The 20,339-nt window shown below is 43.1% G+C and overlaps 3 protein-coding genes across 6 annotated transcripts in view; 1 reads left to right on the forward strand and 2 right to left on the reverse strand.

The window, feature by feature from the left end:
* The window catches only part of NEDD9 (neural precursor cell expressed, developmentally down-regulated 9), a 503,823-nt gene that overhangs the window by 446,742 nt on the left and 36,742 nt on the right, over positions 1 to 20,339 (forward strand). The window lies entirely within an intron of this gene.
* On the reverse strand, positions 2,710 to 13,504 carry PAK1IP1 (PAK1 interacting protein 1). Of its 4 annotated transcripts, none has more exons than XM_060163692.1 (10): positions 13,370 to 13,504; positions 11,119 to 11,284; positions 7,587 to 7,707; positions 7,441 to 7,515; positions 6,870 to 6,922; positions 6,331 to 6,476; positions 6,118 to 6,215; positions 4,199 to 4,298; positions 3,335 to 3,458; positions 2,710 to 3,180 (listed from the first exon to the last, which is right to left on the reverse strand). In XM_060163692.1, exons 1-10 carry the CDS (start codon positions 13,451 to 13,453, stop codon positions 2,975 to 2,977), a joined length of 1,173 nt encoding a protein of 390 aa, XP_060019675.1. In that variant the 5' UTR covers positions 13,454 to 13,504; the 3' UTR covers positions 2,710 to 2,974. The 4 variants fall into 4 exon arrangements, with proteins under 4 accessions (XP_060019675.1, XP_060019677.1, XP_060019676.1 ...); XM_060163694.1 differs by having other exon boundaries at positions 13,424 to 13,453; XM_060163693.1 differs by having other exon boundaries at positions 11,119 to 11,281; positions 13,370 to 13,453.
* Positions 18,929 to 20,339, reverse strand: part of GCNT2 (glucosaminyl (N-acetyl) transferase 2 (I blood group)) — a 106,865-nt gene continuing 105,454 nt past the window's right edge. The window contains exons 3-4 of the mRNA XM_060163704.1: positions 19,798 to 19,867; positions 18,929 to 19,035 (exon numbers count right to left, since the gene is read on the reverse strand). Coding sequence (XP_060019687.1) covers positions 19,014 to 19,035; positions 19,798 to 19,867 — 92 coding nt within the window. The 3' untranslated portion in view covers positions 18,929 to 19,013. The remainder of the gene's footprint in view (positions 19,036 to 19,797; positions 19,868 to 20,339) is intronic.

The raw sequence follows: 20,339 nt of genomic DNA on the forward strand, positions 1-20,339 counted from the left end.
ACTGCCTATTTTTTCCAACCTACCCTATCTGCCACTAGGACCTCATATATTAGAGCCATAATAATATGAGCAAAGCATACAGTGAGCTTATTACACGCAGGACACTGAAGTGCTTGACATCGACGAACTCATTTAATCTTCATAGCAACCCTATGCAGTACAGACTATTACTTTCTTCTGCTTTTATACATGGAGGAAATTAAGGCAGAAAGGGGTTCTCTAGCTGGTATAAGGTCACACAGTAAAGGGTAGGGCTGCCTAACTCCTTTTAGTCTGTTCTCAGTACCGTGACCAGGACAATCCTGTTACAAACTGGACTGCAGTCATTCCTCAGCTCCAAACCCTCCAGTGGCTCCCTTACCTCCCGCAAAGCCCTGCACACCTCCCTCCCGGACCTCAGCTCCTATTCCTTTCCCCTTTGCTGATGCTGCTCCAGCCTCCCTGCTTGCACCTCCGAGCACTTGCATGTGCAGCTGTTTCATCTGCCCGGAACCCTCTTCCCAGATAATCTCTCGCTCACTCCCTCACCTCCTTTAAATCTTCATTCGAATGTCACCTTCTCAGTGAGGCCTTCCAGGATCTTATTTAAGACTACGACCATCTGCATTTCCTTCCATAGCTTATTTTTCTCCACGGCACTTACCTCCTAAGTGGTATATAACTTACGAATTGCAATCCCCTCCCCTCTCTAGCATGCAAGTTCTCGAGAGTGAGGACTGTTGCCTGGCACAGCAGGGCCCCACAAGCACGCGTTGAAAGGCCGAGGACATGTAGTGAGAAGTCAGCAGCTGCTTCAGAAAAAGGGCAACCGGCAGAGTCAGAGACAGGAGGGAGAGATTGCCCTGGCTGCACCCTGCCTCTTTCTGAGGTCTGGCTCTCTCCCGGCCCCGGCCTGTCAGACACCTGTGTCCTTGTCATAAACCCATCCCCGTGCCTTCTGAAGTTTGGGATAGCCAAAGCTGCTTTTTGTTTCTTGCAGCTGAGTCTTTCTTAACAGAGGTAGCATCCCGTTCCCTCTGCCAGAAATGCCTTTTTCTCCTTGTTCAAAACTCAGTCTCATCTCTTACTGAAGTCAAGCTGCCACCAGCCACCACAGGCTGTAATACATTTCTTACCAAAGCTTTTGTCCTTTGTGTAGGGATCTTTTTTTTTTTTTCCTTTTCGGCCCCTAGAATCTAGGATAGTGCCGGGTACATGGTGAGCGTTGTTCATCGCAGGCCCAGTGAATAAACAAATGGAGAGTGGAGATAGAGGTGGCCTTCAGATTTCAAAATACTGAGGAGTGAATTTGCGATAAGGAGCTGCTCATACATTAATATCAAACAAAGTAGACAATCCAGCACAGAGATGGCTGAGATTATAAACAGACTATACATTCCTAGGAGGAAAAGGAAATGAACCTGACTCCCCCGAAATAGATATTTTTTGATACAAACTGGTTTGTGCAATGGCCTCCAAGTACACTACCAGGCAAGCTCTGCCAGAGGTCACTGAGCAGACAAGCGCACAGACCAAAATAAAATGCTCGAATCACATGGTTTATAGCAATATTTTATCTAATTGCCAAAACTTGGAAGCAACCAAGATGTCCTCCAGTAGTGAATGGTAAACTGTGGTACATCCAAAGGAGTATTATTTATTACTAAAAAGAAATGAACTATCAAGCCATGAAAAGACACAGAGAAAGCTTAAATGCATGTTAGTAAGTGGAAGAAGCCAATCTGAAAAGGCTACAATACTGTATGATTCTAACTATATGATACTGTGGGAAAGGCAGAACTTCGGAGATGGGAAAAAGCTCAGTGATCATCAGTGGTGGAGATGGGGAGAGATGAACAGAACAAAGTGGCAAATCTGTCCCTTCTCTCAATATTGTTATAAACCCAAAACAGCTATAAAAAAGTAAAGTCTCAAAAACAAAATAACCAAACCTGTATTCATCTTTGTTTACAGGCCTGAAGTAAGATAACAAAGAGGTGGATGGAAATGTCAGACACATGGTTTGGTTCGTTTCCTAGATGATTTCCTCTCATGAAGTGAGCGGCACTTTAGTGTCCAGGTGTTAAGATCCTCATTTTGCCTAATCAGGGGGGAGTCCACTGGTGGCCTCAGGGATTTAACATCTTCCCAGCTAAGTCAGACCTATGAATCCTCTACTACTGTGTCTCTTCAAAACATCCAGTAATCCATTAAGGAAAATGCTTTAATTTTCTAGGTAAGAAAAGAGTATCATCAACGGCTAGTTTTAAGACCACCTTTGTCAGAAGATTAGCTAAGCGAGTTTTTTGGATGCCCTGAAACAGATGGGAAAATAAAAAAAGGAAATGTCATTTTCCTGTCCTTAAGTTACCTCTTAAACAAACCACTGCTTGGAAACAAAATAGTTACATGAAGTTTGGAAGCCTCTCTTTAACCTTCTTATGTACGTAACCCTAAACTTAAGCATAGGCTTTACGCATACATATTTTATTTTATATATCTAATTTTTAAGCTTGTCTTAACATACTTCCTGGTATGAAAATCTTTTTATATCTTTTGTTACCAAAACAAACAAAATCCGCATTAAAATTACTAGAACCACGTGAAAAAGCCAAAGTAATGCAGGTTTTTCATTCTTCCCTCACTTAGGAGAAAAATCTGAAAAACAACTCCTTTATCTACTTCTGGTAAAGAAATGCGTTCAAGATTTTGTATTATTTTAAGCTATAATATTTTGAGAAAGATCTTTATTTGCCTTACACAACAGTAAAAATTATATATTACACATTAACATACTATATATTGCCATGATATATAATTAATAAAATATTGCCTATCAAAAAGTTTTACCACTGTTTAAAAAAACAAAATCCTGAAAGTGATTTTTAAGCTGTACATTTTCTTCAAAAGAAGAAATTCCTAGCTTTTACTCAGAAAAAAAAAAAGTACATTTGAAAGTTTTTCTCTTAGGAGAAATCTGGGGTTCACGCATCACTCATATTTTCTTCCTTTTGCTCTTCTTTTTTCCTAACATTTCTACTGTTTTCCTCTTGGTTGACACCAGGCTGCTTCCTTTTGTTGGCTTATTACTGTCACCAGTTAAACCGCATTTCTTCATGTCAGGTTTTAGCTGCCTTTCTTCCTCCTGGACTTCACGGCCAGATTCCTTTTTTTTCCTTTTGGACTGTTCTTGTTTACTTACTAAAATACAAGAGACATTGCATTTAAAGAGTGTTTTTCCCTTTGAAATAAACACAAGCCCACAATAAAGTCAAGTCATCTGGATCTCCTCCACTTTAATGATTCAAAGAGATAGCAGATTATTTAGTTTCTGTAAACGATCAATTTCATTTACCAGGAGATGGTTCTACAGCTGGAAGCAGGCTTCCTTTCGTGTCTGTCACTCTGTCCAGCCACACTCCAAGACATGTCAGCCTGGCGTTAGTGTTTACTTCACACAGCAAAGACGGGGAAACCCCCTGAAACAGGACCAGCAATTCGTGATAACACAGAGGGATTTTAAATAATTACTTTCATTTTTCCATAAACATGTTACCTTAATTTAAAACTTACACTGTATTTTGAGTATAACATATACTGCCTAGAAGAAATGTATTATCTTGATTCATGATCGGTTTGACTAAGTCCTTCACGAGAGCCAATTTCTAAGAAGGGCTCCACTAAAGAAAGCGACCATTTTATCGTGGTCATTTCTGGGTTTAACAAAGAACCATGCACAAAGTAGGTACTCAACAAACCACATTCACAGAGAATGAAGAAAAATAAACCAAGAATCTGTAAGAGGGAGACTACCAAAGGGAATTTAAATTTCCAATTATCTGTTTCAAAACTATTGTTAGTTCTACAACTGATCAAAAATTCCCCATTTTTTTTTCCTTAGTAATAGCACTATGTTTATTTAACAAAATCTTACAGAAAACATCAATATACAGAAGAGAAGAAAGTCGTGCTTCTCTGATTTAAACAGGAGGAGTTCTGGAATCCTGCCAGCTCAGACTCACCAATACCAACTCCTGAGGCAGTGCTACGGAGCCCTAACTTTAAAACCATGAATGTCAATCATGCCTGGAAGAGATTTTAAAAGTTTAAAGATCTATGCCTTATGACCCTTAAAAAAAATTCCACCTCACTTAACTCAAAATTAATATTGACAGTAAGACTCCCATTCAGTGTATTTACATTGTGCTGAGACACTGACCTTGTCCTCTTTGAGCTTCCACATTTTGATGAAACCATCACTCGATGCTGTAACAATAATATGATGCTCTGGAGTTTCAAAACTGAACATGTCTTTTACCCTAGGATAGAAATAGTAACACCATAAAAGACCCTTTCTTCCAGATAGTATGATACTGCTAGAAAGCTTCTATGCACAGTCTCTTGACTTTTCAATGCTTCAAGTATTTCCAAACTGCTCAATGAACGGTGCCTAAAATTTAACATGCTTCACGCTCCCATGAGTTGGTGAGTCATTTTCAGGGTCTGAATTCCAAGACAAAATTGACTGTCAATGATATCTTAAGAAAAAGTTGAAAAGATGGTGACAGATAACTATAAATCATCAGATTATCATAAAGGAAGTAAAGATACTTAAAGCCCCTCACCTCAGGAAACTACAAGGTCAGTACCGAGAGAAAAGACAACAGAGATGACCCAAGGCCTCCTCCTCTGCATCTGTTTTTCTTGTCCTCAGTGCCGCCACCCATAGTCTAAGCTACTATCATTTTCCTTCTGGACTACGGAGTAAATTAATCGGCCTCGCTGCTTCCATTTTTGCCCCCTAACAATTTTTTAAAAATCAAACCATGTTACTCCCAGTCTTAAAATTCTACAAAGCTTGGATCTGCTTTAAAATAACACGGGAGAGGGAGGAAGTGGTGGGACATAGATAAACCAATATCTACAAAGGCACTCAGTATAAAATTCAAACTCCTCACCATGACTTGCAAGGCCATGCACCATTTGGCCCACTCTGACCCAGTCACATGGGTCTTCTAGCTGTTCCTAAAATACACCAAGTTCTTTCCTCCCTCAGGGCCACTGTGCCTACAGTTCTCTCCTCTTTTTAGAAATAGCTCCTTTATCCCTAAGGTTTCTCTTAACTCCCCCTTCCCTGATCAACCTATCTAAATAAGTTACCCGTGTTATTCCCAAATCATAATACCCATGTCCTTCCTGTTACAATTACCTGCTTGTTTACCATCTCTCTGTTGCCCCACTGTAAGAGCCAGGAGGGTGCAAGCTCTGGTTGCCGTATTTCATTATGGATGCTCAGTGAATGCTTGTTAAATGAATGAATGGCCAAATTTCCTGAGTGCTATACGGCCTTGAAGAATATGTTCATTTCTCAATACAGGGGAAAACTAGGGCCTGTCTAATTATTGCAGTATTCTGAGTATTTACAAAGAGAGACTTCTTAAAGCTGAACTATTATTTAGAAAATAAAAACTAAGAGTTGTCTGAAACATAAAAGAATATGCAAATAAAACACATTAACGTATAACCATCCATAATCGACTTTTTCAAAATTACAGATGGAAACAGCAGAGGCAGGGTCAGAGAGAACTGGGTTGACTCCCAGCTCCAACACCTAACAGGGGGGTAATCTTGGTCCAGTTACTTAACCATTTACTCTGAGACTCACATTTACCCCCAGAGATACAGTGAGCAAGAGATAACAAACGGGCACAAGACAGAGGTCAATATGTCATCTATTTCTCCTGCAGGAAAAAAAAATAGCATAGAAAGGCGCTAGAAGTGGACAAGGAGAATAAAGTGAAAGGACAAGAGTGGTCAAGGGCAGAGCTCAAGATGGTTTAATTGTTTTTCCCTGCTCAAGCATGGATTGAGGATTTCAGGCCTCAAGTCTAATGAAATTATTGGGAAAATCAATTCCTTGTGCAAGTGACTAGTCCTGATGACAACTTCACCACTTCTGTATCACTCAGGCCAAGACAACAACATGCCCACTATCCTCTTAGGTTCCAGAAATCATATATATGTAGATATGTCTATGTCTTCGGTCGTTCATAAAAAACATATACCCTGCTTTATGAAGCTACTGCATTTATAAGAGATTCTACACTACATGCATACAGAGATTAGTGAAAAAAATACCTGTTTTCATGAGCTTTGAATTCAGAGAGGCACATTAGTGAATCACAGTCAAAAAATCTTACAACCTCTTCATCTCCAGCCACTGCAAGGACAGATTCCTAGGAGAGGAAAGACAGAATACTATCCAGAATGTCATCAACAACGACATCAACAATGTCATCAACAATGTCACCACACATACTAAACTCCCATCACTGATTTCCGATCACTTACTGAAAGAAACGTAACAGAAGATACTCTCTTTTCATTTGTGATGGTGCCACTGACAGACGCAGTGTCAAGCTGATAGACATCTATTTTGTTCAGAATGACAACTACGTATTTCTCTCCTCTCGGGGACCATTCCACTATGTGAGCATCTGTAAGTTAAAAGCACAAAGCTGTTGTATTTCATGAATAAAAAAAGAAATTGATCAGGGTCATAATAAAAATAGCAAATATTTACACTGCATTTTCACATCCATTATCCCATTCAATTTTCACAACAAACTTATAACACGTATTTTGTGAGTTAAATTGTAGACAATGAACTGGTTGCAAGACTCATTAAGGTCATACAGCTGGAAGGCAGCAGAGCCACACCAAGAATCCCAATCTAAAGTGGGCAAAGGAATTAACCTAAAGCATTTGCTCTCAAAGGGAACCACCACCACGCACAAAAATAAATGTATATGTACATGCTCACAAGAATGTGTGTATATACATTCACGTCCCATCAAATTTTCAAATACATTTCAAACAAAAATACTCACTTTGTTTTATGTTTTTTATGAATGCCGATCTTCCTTCCACAAGATTCCATGTTCTGCAAAACAGGAAGCTCATTTACGGCATGATCACCAACTCTGACCAGGTATAAAGGTAAGTTTAAGGAAGACTCAAATGAAAATTTACTAACTACTTGGCTATTCAGAAGAACTGCCTTCTTTCTTACAGCACCACGTGAAGTATTATCAAGCAAGATTAAAACTCGCTCTGTTCCCACAGCCCTTTCCTATGTATGCTGAGTCCACTGTATTTTCAAAAGGTTTCACCCCCTAAAGCTCTTCTTTTTAGGATCACCCTCTACTTCACAGCTTACAACTGCAATGTAACTTGCATGTTTGAATATAGAGCTTGTCGTTTTTTTTCCATTATGAAAAGGTTCACTAGCTTTCAACCTCTCCTTTGTGTCAAAATATCATCAAATGGCTGACAATGTGAGACAATACAGAAACAGAATCTAATTACTATAGTAAAAGATGTCCCAGGGTGGGTTCTTGTTATACTTGGAGAACGAAGACCACAGCTTAGTAAAGGTGCTCTTGGGCCTTAATGACTTACCTTAATGTCTTATCTGTACCCACAGACAGGGCCAACTTGCCAGATGGGTGAATGGAAAGGAAGGTCACATGTCCTCTAAAAGGAAACTGACAGTTAGTCCCCAACCTGACTGGTACCTGGAGACCGATGGGGAAGTCTGGACTCACTTGTGAGCTTTAATCGACTTCAGGCACTCCCATTTCTTTGCATCCCAGACACAAATGAGGCCGTCCTCTGCCCCGCTGATTAAGTGCCTGTTGCCGTGGAATTTCAGGCAAGTTATTGTGCCTGTGGAAAAACCAAGACAGGCAGAACTAACATTCATTTTGAGTGCAAACTCCATTGCTGGCTTGAAGGCTATGCTGCAGTAAGAAAACATCCAATATCTTTAATATTACTGAAACATGCCTTGAAGTGTTGGGTGAAGAAATTAATTTGTTTTTCATCTAAGATCATACAGTCTCAAGCCTATGTAAATATTTTCAGCAAAGCGTTTCTCTAGTTGTAGATACAGGTTTGAACTAATCAGTTCACCTTCTTGCTTTACATCCCCATAATCATAAATTTTGGAGATGGCTGGCTAGGATAGTTTGAGCAGAAGTCAAACAAAACTAACCAGCTAACCTGGGGATCAAACCAAGACGCACAGCCATACGACTTCTACTTTCCAAACAGTGAATTCGCTACCCAACCACCCATGATGCAGTTATTACGCCTTCAGAGCTACTTTTGATTTGACTTCTACACAGTTCTTATTCACTGTCGTAAGAATTTATTACAATTTCATAAAATAATACACTAATTATGTCTTCTGTATTCTCCTTCCATGGTTAACAAATCTTCCTACATCTTTTTAACTTCTTTACAAAACATTGCACTCCCTTCCACTCAAACTGAAGCCTGGATCGCCCATGAATTTCCCCTACAGCGCTCCTCAAATATTAAAAGGCTGGAGCGAGGTGAGGTGATGGAAGAACCCAGTACTCAATCCCTCAAATCAGTCCTCAAGTAAGATTCCTTATCCTTTAAAGTTTGTGTCACCCAGCTTAATTGCCCTAGAGTTGAGGAGTCAGCAAACCACTGCCTGCCAGCCAGATCTGGCTGGCGGCCTGGTTTTGTAAAGGCAGCTTTACTGGAGTACAGCCAGGCTCACTCAGTTACAAAATGTCTACGGGTGCTTTGGCACAGCCAAAGTGAGTAGTCGTAACAGAGACTGTACAGCCGCAAGGCCTAAGTATTTACTACTTTGTCCTTCTCAGAATAAGAGTGTGAACCCGTGTCGTTACTGCCCATCTGCACACCTCCTGGTCAATCCTTTACACTGCCCTTTATATTGAAAGAGCCAGAGATCTGTGAGGAATAATTCTGCACCCCCAAAAAGCACTAATAATATGTGGGCTTATGGACTCCCTTCTCCTCGAAGTGGGAAACTTCAGCCACTTTGCCCATGTTTTCCGCCTTCCCTACTTCTCATTTTGGGAATTTTGCTTTCCCACATCTTCTACTCCTTCTTTCCACGACTCCATTTGTTCCCTGGAAAAGAGCTTATCTATTACCAACTGTTAGAAAAACAGGATTTGTACCAGGAATGAAGGAAATCAGGAACCCTATTTCATTCATCCCCTATCCAAACTCTTTCTAAGTCCCTTCTTGTTGAACACCTGTACCAATGGGTTTGGACAGACTAGACTCGTTTAACTTATTTCCTCCAAGCCTAAGGGAGAGAGGAGGCTTCCTTGTATGAACTGGGATTAGGAGACAGACAGGAAAAGGAACGTACGTTGAAATCACTCAGAGCCGAGCTTCTGCTGAAAAGCGAGACACCTGTCAAAGTAGCTAAGGACCATCTAATATAAGAAAGACGCTGATCACTCTAAATTTACTGCTAGAAGCCAATGCTTGGTGTGGAACTTCTGTAATATATGAAAGATAGTGTAAGAAAAAGGGTACCTGTCTTTATCTGCCTTTCACTGCAGGAAGCTAACTTGCTTGGCTGAGTTTCCTCAAACTAAGTATGTATTTAAGTGATTCTACTGCCTTAAGTTCTTTCTTCCTTTCCCTTTTCCTTCTGGAACACATGTGAAACCCCTCCTTCTCTGTCCCCTGAGAAAATGCAGTGAAGACAGCACATGATGTTCAATACCAGGGAAAAAAATTACCTGTTCGGTCTTTCTGTCCCTCGGTCCTCCCATTACCCTGGTCAACTGCACCATCGGCGTGGAACACACAACTGTGGCTTGTGGATCAGCCCCCCGACCTCCTCGATGCCAGTGACCTTTGCCTCCTCTGTATTTCGTCCCTCACCCCTACAGCCCGGACACCGTTACCACCAAGAGCTTTTCCACATTAACTCTACCCTCTGACCACAGCCTCACATCGTCCCAGCCCTTCTTCCACTCACAATCCACCTGCTTTTTTTCACTCTGGAGATCTGCAGACCCTTGACACTCTATCTTCTCTAGGCTGACAACCTATTCTTTCTCTGAAACCCTCAATTCCCTTGTAAATCGATCCTTCTCTTGCACACGTCAAGTAACCGTCCTCTCTCTCCAGAAATGTCTGTGGCTTACTGCAAACACATGCTAGTCCATCCACAGCCTCCAACTTCAGTCAGGCAGGCCCTCGTCAGTCCTCTACTTGTTCCTGGCACCTCTCCAGAAGAGGCATCCAAACCACGAACACCTTCCTCAGCACTGCTGCCTCCTTCTCATTCAACCCCCAACCTCCTCCACGCAAGGGCCCCCGAGATCTGGCCCCAACTACTTCTCCAGCCACTCCCATCTCCATTCCAATCCTCTCATAATAGCGAGCCCCTTACAGCTCCCCAGACACAGCAGTGGTTAAAAATACAGGCTCTACGGGCTTCCCTGGTGGTTCCGTGGTTAAGAATCTGCCTTCCAATGCAGGGGACGCAAGTTTGATCCCTGGTCGGGGAACTAAGATCCCACGTGCCACAGGGCAACTAAGGTCACATGCTGCAACACAACTAACTACAGAACCTATGCACCCTGGCGCCTGTGCACCACAACTAGACAGAAGCCCACGCGCCGCAACGAAAGGTCCCACATGCCGCAACAAAGATCCCGTGTGCCACAACTAAGACCCGACGCAGCCAAATAATAAATAAATAAATAAATATTTTTTAAAAAAACAAAAAAAAAAACGGGCTCTAGACCTAGGGTTAAGTTCCAGTTCCAGTGTTTTGTGACCCTGGGCGAGTCATGGAACATCTCTGAGCCTAGGCTTTCTCTTCTGCGAACTGACAATACAACTATACCTTCCTGGCATACCGCTGGGTACCTGATGGCCCTCAATAAAGTCGGCTCTTCACGTGATGCTACCACTTGTGCTCATCACACTGCCTGCTCTGCCTGGAATGTCCTTTTCTCTACCTTGCAAGTTTCACCTAGCCAACAACTGACACTTTTCTTATAAAATTATGCAGGTGTCATTTTAAGGAAGTTTTCAATGAAAACTCGCTTCCTCCTCCTTGCCCTCTAGACTGGGTTAAGTGCCTCCCTTCTGTCCCAATACAGACTGTGAGTAACTTAAGGACAAAGAACCACATTTTTTCCATTTCTATATTTCCTAGCACAGAATCTGCTACGTATCAGACACTTAATGAACTGTTCATCTGAAGTCAAACTGTAAAGTAATAATACCTCAACGTTATTGTCTTGAAGAATACAATGTTCTTACCATTGTGATGCACTAGAGCCCCATGGTCTATCTTCTTTTTCATGTCATAAATGTGAATGGTTTCATCTTTGCTCCCAGTGACTACAAAACGGCTACCGACAGCCACTGCTGACAAGGAGGCAGTGTGGGCGTGGTGAGTGAAGTCGGCCACAGGAGTCCATTTCTGCTAAAGAGTGATACATACAGTCAGTGCCGTGCCACGATCGTATCGTAGTTCTCTACAAAGAGATAAGTGGTTTCACGATCTATGAAAACTCTCAACAGATCCTACAAATGGAGAAAAGACTATGCAATGAAAGGCAGATTCACACAAACAATCTGAGAATTGAAAAAGGAAGGTAAAGCAGGAGATGGTAAGGCATCCCTGAGTATCAAAACAATTATGAAGACTGGGCTACAGGGACTTTAAGGTCCCATCCAAATCCTTAACTCCTTAATATATTTACTTAGATGTGACACTTTCATACCATTCATTCACGCAAATGTCCAAATCTTGATTTGAATTTATTCACTCAAATACTGAATGACTACTGTGTGCTTGCCACCATTTTAGGCAGCGGATACAGAGCAGTGAACAAAAGAAACAAAAGTCCTTATCCTAAGGGAGTTGCCATTCCTGTGGGAAGGACAGACAAGACACAATATGATGTCACAGAGATAAGTATCAATATAACAACGCCTATAAAGAAAAATGAACAGGATTTGCATTAATACCAACATAAGCCCTAGAGAATGACCAATGATGAGGTCTTGAGAACTCTATGCTTGCTGCCATGAAACTTCTGGATTGGATAAGTGTGACTGGTTGAGTGCGAAGGATGACGGCTGAATACACACACACATACCCCACAAATTAAGGAAGGTGCATCAAGAAGTATTAGCAAAACAAATAAACCAACAAAGAAAAAAAAATCACCAAACATGTTTGAACACACTTAGGATGTGTTATTGCAAATTAATTCCTAAAAACGACAGCAGGATAGCCCTTCCATCAATCAGGACCCAGGGGGCCTCTCTTGAGTAAAGGTACAACATTCCTGAAGAGCTGCTATGGCCATATATCAAAGAACAACCTTTGCTTGTGCATATTACAGAAAGAAGGCTGGTTATCTGGAATATTGCCTGACTAGGTTTAGAAGCAGTACTGGGTAATGGTTAAGCGCTTCAAGCATCAGAGACACCTGGGAATTTGAGTCCGAGGTCTGCCACTTATTAGCTCTGTGGCCTTGAACAAGTCGCTTAACCTATCTCAACTTCTGGTTCCTCATCTGTAAAATGGGAATAACTGTATCTGCCTCAGAGGAGTGCTGTGAGGACTACTCTGTGTCTGGAACATGGAACGCAACGTAATTACAGAAAGAACACAATCAGTAGCATCATCTTTGAGTATTCAAAACACGTACCTTTCAGCCAAAGGCAGATTAACCACCAGAGTAGAAAACATAATAAACAAAAACAATCAGTCAAGTCATATACTTCCAATTTTCTAGTTAATTCAAGGCTGACACTTTGACTTCTTCATAAACAAGTACTCAATGAAACAGGTTTCTGGGAAATACCTAGGACTGCTTAGGGGAAAAAAAAACAGCACAGGACTAAAAGTTAAGGGATCTTGTTTCTAGTCCTGGGTATGTCCTATGTGCTTCACTACTGCTAATTTCCTTAACCTTTTAACGCACACACCCAGTAAAATTCTTACATTTTGTTGTAATTTTTCTGCACGTGTTTGCCTTCCTCATCCTCTCCTCCTTATGTCGGGAAGATCTCCAGTGCAGGATCCATGCCTTTGGCTTCTTTGCACCTTCACTGCAAGTACTGGCCTCACCGTAAGGGCCCAACAATGAACTGGTGTCACTTTATCTGTGAGGAGTTTTTCCGGATTTAGCTCAAATAGTTTGTAAAATACCGGAACATAAATTCAGTGAAAGAGTGAACTGTTCTTTCATTAAACCCTGAACACCTCACGGGCTGTCAACTTGGATTCATAATCTACGGCCCACTGGCCCGTTTGCAGAAATGCCAGCTTCCTTCGTGCACAGTAGTCGGAATGTTTACTACGAAAGACAGGCATCCTCTCGTCGTATGAAATGCCTTTTCCGTGTTTTAAAAGGCTAACGTGTATTTTAAGTCTCCTGAGCTTCGTCACCGAATCCCTAAGAAATCAGACGGCGCGCTCCCTTGCTGCGCTGTGGGAACCAGACCCGACGGTGCCCGCCCCACCCGCGGCTGCCCTCCCCGCGCGGGCTCTCACCTCCTGGTCGCCGCTCGCCTTGGGCTCCAAGTGTACAGCGAACCCAAAAAGTACCTGCTCGTAGCATCCAGCTACCAGCTCCATGCAGCATGCAGCAGGGCACGCGGCTCCTCCCGGAGGCAGGCTCAGCGCAGACCGGTAGTGACGAAAGCGGATGCAAGGGGGAGGAAGGGGTCCTTCCTGCGTCGGCGCTCAAGTTTACGTCAAGACCGCGGGGCTGCCTTTTAGGCGCCTGCATCCGTGGGAGGGATTTCAGGGCTAGAAGATCACGCGGAATTTCCAAGAAGGGAATAATGAAGGACGCCCCATGACGAGATTCTCATTTCAAGGAGAAAAACAAACAAACAAACCTGGGGACTAGCAGGCATATTCTAGGGAGCCTTGAGCTAGGCGCTTCTGAGGCGAGTGGGCGGGACATCCTCTGCGGAAGCCCCTCGTTTCCGGTACGTCTACGGAAGGGGCGGGGCAGCCTCCGGCCTGGGCGGAAGGCGTAGAGAAGGCTCGGTGTTTCCGCGCTGTTGGTCAACGTGGACCCCTGTCTGTAGTGGGCGGTGATAGCGGGACAGGAGTTAGGTCTCCTTGTTGTGCAGGAAGCCGAGGAATAAACTTTTCTCGCTCACATTGTCAGTAACGGAGCAAGGAGGAGTGGCATTTAGGGTTCGCCGTTATCAGAGGAGTCCGATTCCCTCGTTCCCGCGCGGGCCCGATAATCTCGTCCTGCACCCCTTTCCTTGCAGCTCGGTTATGGATTGTCGAACTCTGGGGGCAAATTGGCCAACGTTGTGGCACATCCTGGGGAGGGAGGAGGACCCTTTACTTGAAGGGAGTAAAGACATTACTTGAGGACGAACGGTATATAGTCATCCTTGGTCAGGTTCCACAAAGAAATCTCATTTATTTCCGTTTCACCACCTCCCCCAGGTTAGGTGCAGAGTCAAACGTGAATAAAAGCAAAGCCCTAATTGGGTTTGAGATTTTCACGAGATAACGGAGATTCAGAGATGTGTTAGGACAGCTTCGCACAGAGTTAACAACAGAGTAAATCTTGGAGCGTAAAAATAGTCTCGTGAACGCCCTAGCGGGTGGATATGACGGATGGGAGGTTGACACACAGGTTGGTGTCGACCCTTAAACCCCCATATGGATTGTAACACATCCTATAGCTCTTAGACTCTCTTGTCTCTGAGGACATTTGTTCACCGGTGTTCTGAATCGTCAGTCCGTGTTTTACTCAGGGTTGTTTTAATTGATGCTGGTTTGGATACCGTAGAAATGATTTCATTTTGGTTGTCACTGCAGCACAAGGGAAGCCTTGTCTTCTGTGTGCTTTGGCGACTCCATGTGTAAGGACTCCTCAGGTACTGAAATGCTGAAGTCCAGCTCACTCTCAGCCTCTTGAAAACCAGTTTCACTGTTTGACAATAGAGGCACCCATGAGGGAGAGTGCGGGCTGGGTCCCAGACCACCGCAATGACGTGTCACACGAGTTCTTTGTTTTCCCAGTGTATATAAAACTTAGGTTTGTATTATACTGGGGTCTATTAAGTGTGCAATACCATTATGTCTTAAAAATGCACATTCCTTAATTTAAAAACACTTTATTGCTGAAAAGTGCTAACTATCATTTGAGGCTCCGGCAAGTCCTAGTAGTAATAGCAAAGATCACTGATTACCGCACAAAATAGAATAATAATGAACAAGTTTGAAATATTGTGAGAATTACCAAAATGTGACACAGAGAAACGAAGGAATCAAATGCTGTTGGGAAAATGGTGCTGATAGACTTGCTCCATGCAGGCTTGCCACAAACCAATATTTGTTTAAAAAAAAAAGCAATATCTGTAAAGAATAATAAAGCGAAGTGCAAAAAACGAAGTATGCCTGTAATTCCTTCCCTTTGGGCTAGTTATCTCATTACGTTACCAAAACACACAAGTTGTTTTACTATTTATTTTCCTATTTACTGCTTGTTAGTTCTGGTGGTTCTTCCACCAGAGAACCACTAAGGTCAGAGGAATGTGAATTGCTGGAGTGGTTGTCCCCGGGCATGGGACAAAGAATGAGTAAGCAGGGGCTTCCCTGGCGCAGTGGTTAAGAATCCGCCTACCAATACAGGAGACATGGGTTCGAGCCCTGGTCCGGGAAGATCCCACATGCCGCGGAGCAACTAAGCCCGTGCGCCACAACTGCTGAAGCTCATGCACCTAGAGCCTGCAAGCCACAACTACTGAAGCCTGTGTGCCTAGAGCCCGTGCTCCACAAGAAGAGAAGCCACCGCAATGAGAAGGCCACGCACCGCAATGAAGAGTAGCCCCCGGGCTTCCCGGTGGCGCAGTGGTTGAGGGTCCGCCTGCCGGTGCAGGGGACGCGGGTTCGTGCTCCGGTTCCGGAGGATCCCACATGCTGCGGGGCAGCTGGGCCCGTGAGCCATGGCCTCTGGGCCTGTGCGTCCGGAGCCTGGGCTCAATTTTTTTTTTTAAATGAGTAAGCAGGACATTTCTTGAAGTCTCGTATTTTGTCTTTAAATGTGTGACTTTTTACATATCTTTATTTTAATAGGAAGTCAGTCTCTCATCGAAAAGGAAAAAAAAAACAAACTTTTTTCTGAAACTGTTTCAAAATCATGTGCTTTATGTATTTTGTTGCTTCTGAAATCCCCCTGGTGCCCTGCCTCATTACCCCAGCGAAGTCTCAACTGCTGTTTGAGAAGAATTAGTTCTCATTTGAAATTAATTTTAATGTATCGCGATAACAGGATAATTACTACAGTCAGCATCTTTTGGCAGATTGTCACATTTTATTTTTTTAATTAATTTTTATTGGAGTATAGTTGAGTATCTGTCACATTTTAGAGAAGAAACTTGTGGGTTTTGCTCCAACTAGGATTCTTTTAGAATCTAGTTGGTTCTAGAATGAAAACCATAATGCAAGCCACATAAACATAACTCAAAATGGTTTACTCCTTTTCTTTTTTTGTTTACTGTTAAAAATTAGTGAAACCAATCATAGAGCTTAGAAGACCTTAGAGCATCTAGTCAAGGGGTTCCTAATCTGGGGGAATTCATGGTTAAATTTTTGGGCCTCTGAATGCCCTGAACTTACATGCAATATTATGTATGTACATTTATGGAGGAGAGCATTGATAAAATTTTATTACATTTTCAGAAAGATTAGTGCCTCTAAAGCTAAAATACTCTAATCCAATCTGAGGTTATAAATGCTGAAGTAGGTCCAGGACTCTTTCCACACACCTAAGTAACAGTAGACCCTGGTGTTGCTGCTGCCTTTTACATTTCCTTGGGCTCAAACGTTCTCTTTAACGGAGAAGAAAAGTGGTTTTTCATTGTCTAAAGAAAAGCACACATACAATATCATATATCTGCTCAACTGGATTCAAACTGAGCATACTTCCTGCCAAACCTCCTGTTCTCTTTCCAAACTCAGGACGTAAAAAGCCATTCAATCTCATTCTTGTGAAAACAGCCGTTGCCAAGAAACAACCAACACTCCAGGGATCATTAACTCTAAAGCGCAACAGGATTTCTAGTTTTGCATTTAAATTATTGATAGAAAAGCTTCTTACACTTGAGCCATGCATTGATTTATTCATTCACTCAAGAAATATTTATTGAGTACCTGGCTTTGGTTCGCTAAAGAAAAAAGAGCCAGTTTTCCTTTGGGGGTGAGGGGGTGAGGGGGTGAGGGTGGTGATAAGGTGGATATACTGAGCTAAAAGCAAGATACAGTGGAGAGAACTCGGCCCTGTTAGAAATATCATGTGCGTCTAACATTCCCTCTTAGTTACCTTCTCTTCACGGTGTGACAGGTAGCAAGTCTGTTAAATTTGGGGACTCTACCGAGCTTGCCTGTGCTTGTATTCTCAGAAGATTTTGGTCTCCTCTGCGCGTGGAGCAGAGTGGGCTGCTTCCCCTGGACACCAGCCTGATAGAAATTTGCTTCACCTGCTTCATGGGAATAATCCCGGTGAACTTTGAGAGGTTTGCACTTGTGGCTGAGATCAAGGAAAGATTTGTGAACTCTTCCTTGTCACCATCACCTAAAAATCACCTGAACGTCCATCTTCATCTCTGGAGCCTTGCTCATGGCCTTCGGTGCCCCGGCTCCTGCCGCCTTCCTGGGTGGGTTCAACATGCCCTGTTGACGTCCCCTACCACCTTGTCTGAAGGTTCAACTCCCACATTCCTTTCCAACTACAGCCCCACCCCTCTCACTCATTCATAGCCAAAATTCCGATTTTCTTTCCAAAAAAAATAAAGTTAGTCCTAAAATAAGAGGACCAGAAAAAGATATTCACGTTTTTATGAAAGAATCTTAACTGATATGTTGAATTTGATTTCTAAGCTGCTCCAGTATTTAAGAATTTGTCTTTTTCTAAAAAATACAACAAACTGATGAATATAACAAAAAAAAGAAGCAGACTCACAGACACAGAGAACAAACCAGTGGTTACTAGTTGGGGGGGGAGGGTACAAACTATTGGGTGTAAGACAGGCTCAAGAATGCATTGTACAACACAGGGAATATAGCCAATATTGCGTAATAACTGTAAATGGAAAATAACCTTTACAAGTTGTATAAAAAATTTTGAAAGAAAACAGAAACAAAATAGTTTTTTAAAAAAGGAATTGTTTTTAACCTTATATAACTTAACAACAATAGTGGCTTAAACAAGACATTTATTTATTCTTTTGGCCACGCTGTGCAGCATGCAAGACCTTAGGTCCTGTAACCAGGGATGGAACCTGTGCCCCCTGCATTGGGACGGCAGAGTCTTAACCACTGGGCCGCCAGGGAAGTCCCAAGATACTTGTTTCTTAAGTGAAAGGCATCTGGAGGTAGGTTGGTCTAGTGCTGGTACAGGGACCCCAGTCATCAGGGACCCAGATCTGTTCTCTCTTTAAGATCCTGTGTTTTGGGAATTCCCTGCGGTCCAGTTTTTAGGACTCAGCGCTTTCACTGCCAAGCACCCGGTTTCAATCCCAGGCTGGGGAACTAAGATCCTGAAAGCCGTGCAGCCAATTGAAAAAGAAGAAGATCCTGTGTTTGGTTGTGTGACTTCTTCCTTCGTATCACCTCATAGGCCAAGAGAGGTGCAGTTATTTTGTCTTCAGCCATCACATCTGTAATCTTAACACTAGGCCTGGGGGAAGGGTGGAGGACAGAAAGGCCTCCTTCCAGCTAAGCAAACTCCCTCTGCCTACGCTGTCCTCAATCCCCTTGTGATAGTTCGATTTACATTTTATTAGCCAGACTTTGGCCACCTGGACACGAGGCCTGTTGCTACCTCCAAATAAAATCAGGGTTCTGTTATTTTTTTTTAATTAATTAATTTATTTTTGGCCGCATTGGGTCTTTGTTGCTGTGCATGGGCTTTCACTAGTTGCAGCGAGCTGGGGGCTATTCTTCATTGCAGTGCGTGGGCTTCTCATTGCGGTGGTTTCTCTTGTTGCGGAGCATGGGCTCTCGGCACGTGGGCTTCAGTAGTTGCGGCTCGCGGACTCTAGAGCACAGGCTCAGTAGTTGTGGCACACGGCCTTAGTTGCTCCATGGCATGTGGGAGCTTCCCGGACCAGGGCTCGAACTCATGTCTCCTGCACTGGAAGGTGGGTTCTTAACCACTGTGCTACCAGGGAACTCCCAGGGTTCTGTTATTAAGGAAGAAAAGGAAACCAGATATTGGGTGACCCCTAGCGATGTGTGCACAGCTGCTAATCAATAACATCTCCCTTGAACACGGGGAAATTCACTAGAGTATAAGCTCCACTGTATGCCAGGCACCCACCTTGTATACAGGAGGAGCTCAGTAAATGATGGGTGAATGATTGAATGGTTTGAATTCAACATGATGATTATTTTTCACATTACAGGTAAATATAGACTACATTAAGAATTTGAACAGTGGAATCAACAAGCTACAAGGAAATGGCCAGACCCTGTGTCCTTGTTTAGACTCAAAAGTTATCTTCTCACATGTTGACATTTTGTGTAGCCTTGCTACTTAAAGTGCCTGCGAGCTGGCTGGAAGGGCAGAATCTGAGGCTTCACTCCAAATCTATGGGAGTGGGACTCCGAACCCACATTTTAAACATGCTCAGGTGATTTGAACCCGCACTAAAGTTTAGGAAGCACTGCTTTGTCGTGCTTTAAAAAAACAAAACAAAACACACAGAATCACAGAAATATTTCTTTAAAACTTTTTTCCTGCACTTGCATTAAGGTAGGGGGGTGTGTGTGTGTGTGTGTGTGTGTGTGTGTGTGTGTGTGTGTGTGTGTGTGTGTGTGTGTGTGTGTGTGTGTGTGTGTGTGTGTGTGTGATGTGTGATATATACCGCTTCTTCCCACCAGCTGGTTGGGGTAAAGATTACAACCTGCAGAGGATGTTTAAAAAAAAAAGTCCAGGGACTTACCTGGAGGTCCAGCGGTTAAGACTCCATGCTTCCAGTGCAGGGTACATGGGTTCAATTCCTGGTGGAGGAACTAAGATACCACATGCCGCAGGGCGCAGCCAAAAAAAAAAAAAAAAGGTCCACTAGATGCTTGTTCTGATAGGTATTCTTTGCAGATAATGGAACTGAGGAGGGAAGCATAAAATTGTAGTCTTTGTCTTAAGGCTTTAGTGATTAAAAGTGACTCCCTTACATATTATCGTATGGGGTAGGGTGGAGACTTCTGCGCGCTTCACAGTCGCCCAACTCACGCTCTCTCTCTGGTCCCTCCCCGCCCCCAGCCTCCCCCTTCTGTCTGGCTTTCCCGGGCCTGACACTTGTTGGAGCGGGCAGGTAGCCCAAAGCCCGCGGTAGTTTGCAGGAGTTCCCCCAGGTGACCCCAGTACACTCCTTCCCAACCCCACCCACTCCTTAACCCACCTGAAAGTCAAGGAATTAAGTACCTGGCCGAAATTGACACCGCAGGTAATTCCTATCCCTGAGGCAGCTGTAAGAGTTATTTG

This window comes from Lagenorhynchus albirostris, chromosome 10 (assembly GCF_949774975.1).
Source record: "Lagenorhynchus albirostris chromosome 10, mLagAlb1.1, whole genome shotgun sequence".
Classification (NCBI taxonomy): Eukaryota; Metazoa; Chordata; class Mammalia; order Artiodactyla; family Delphinidae; genus Lagenorhynchus; species Lagenorhynchus albirostris.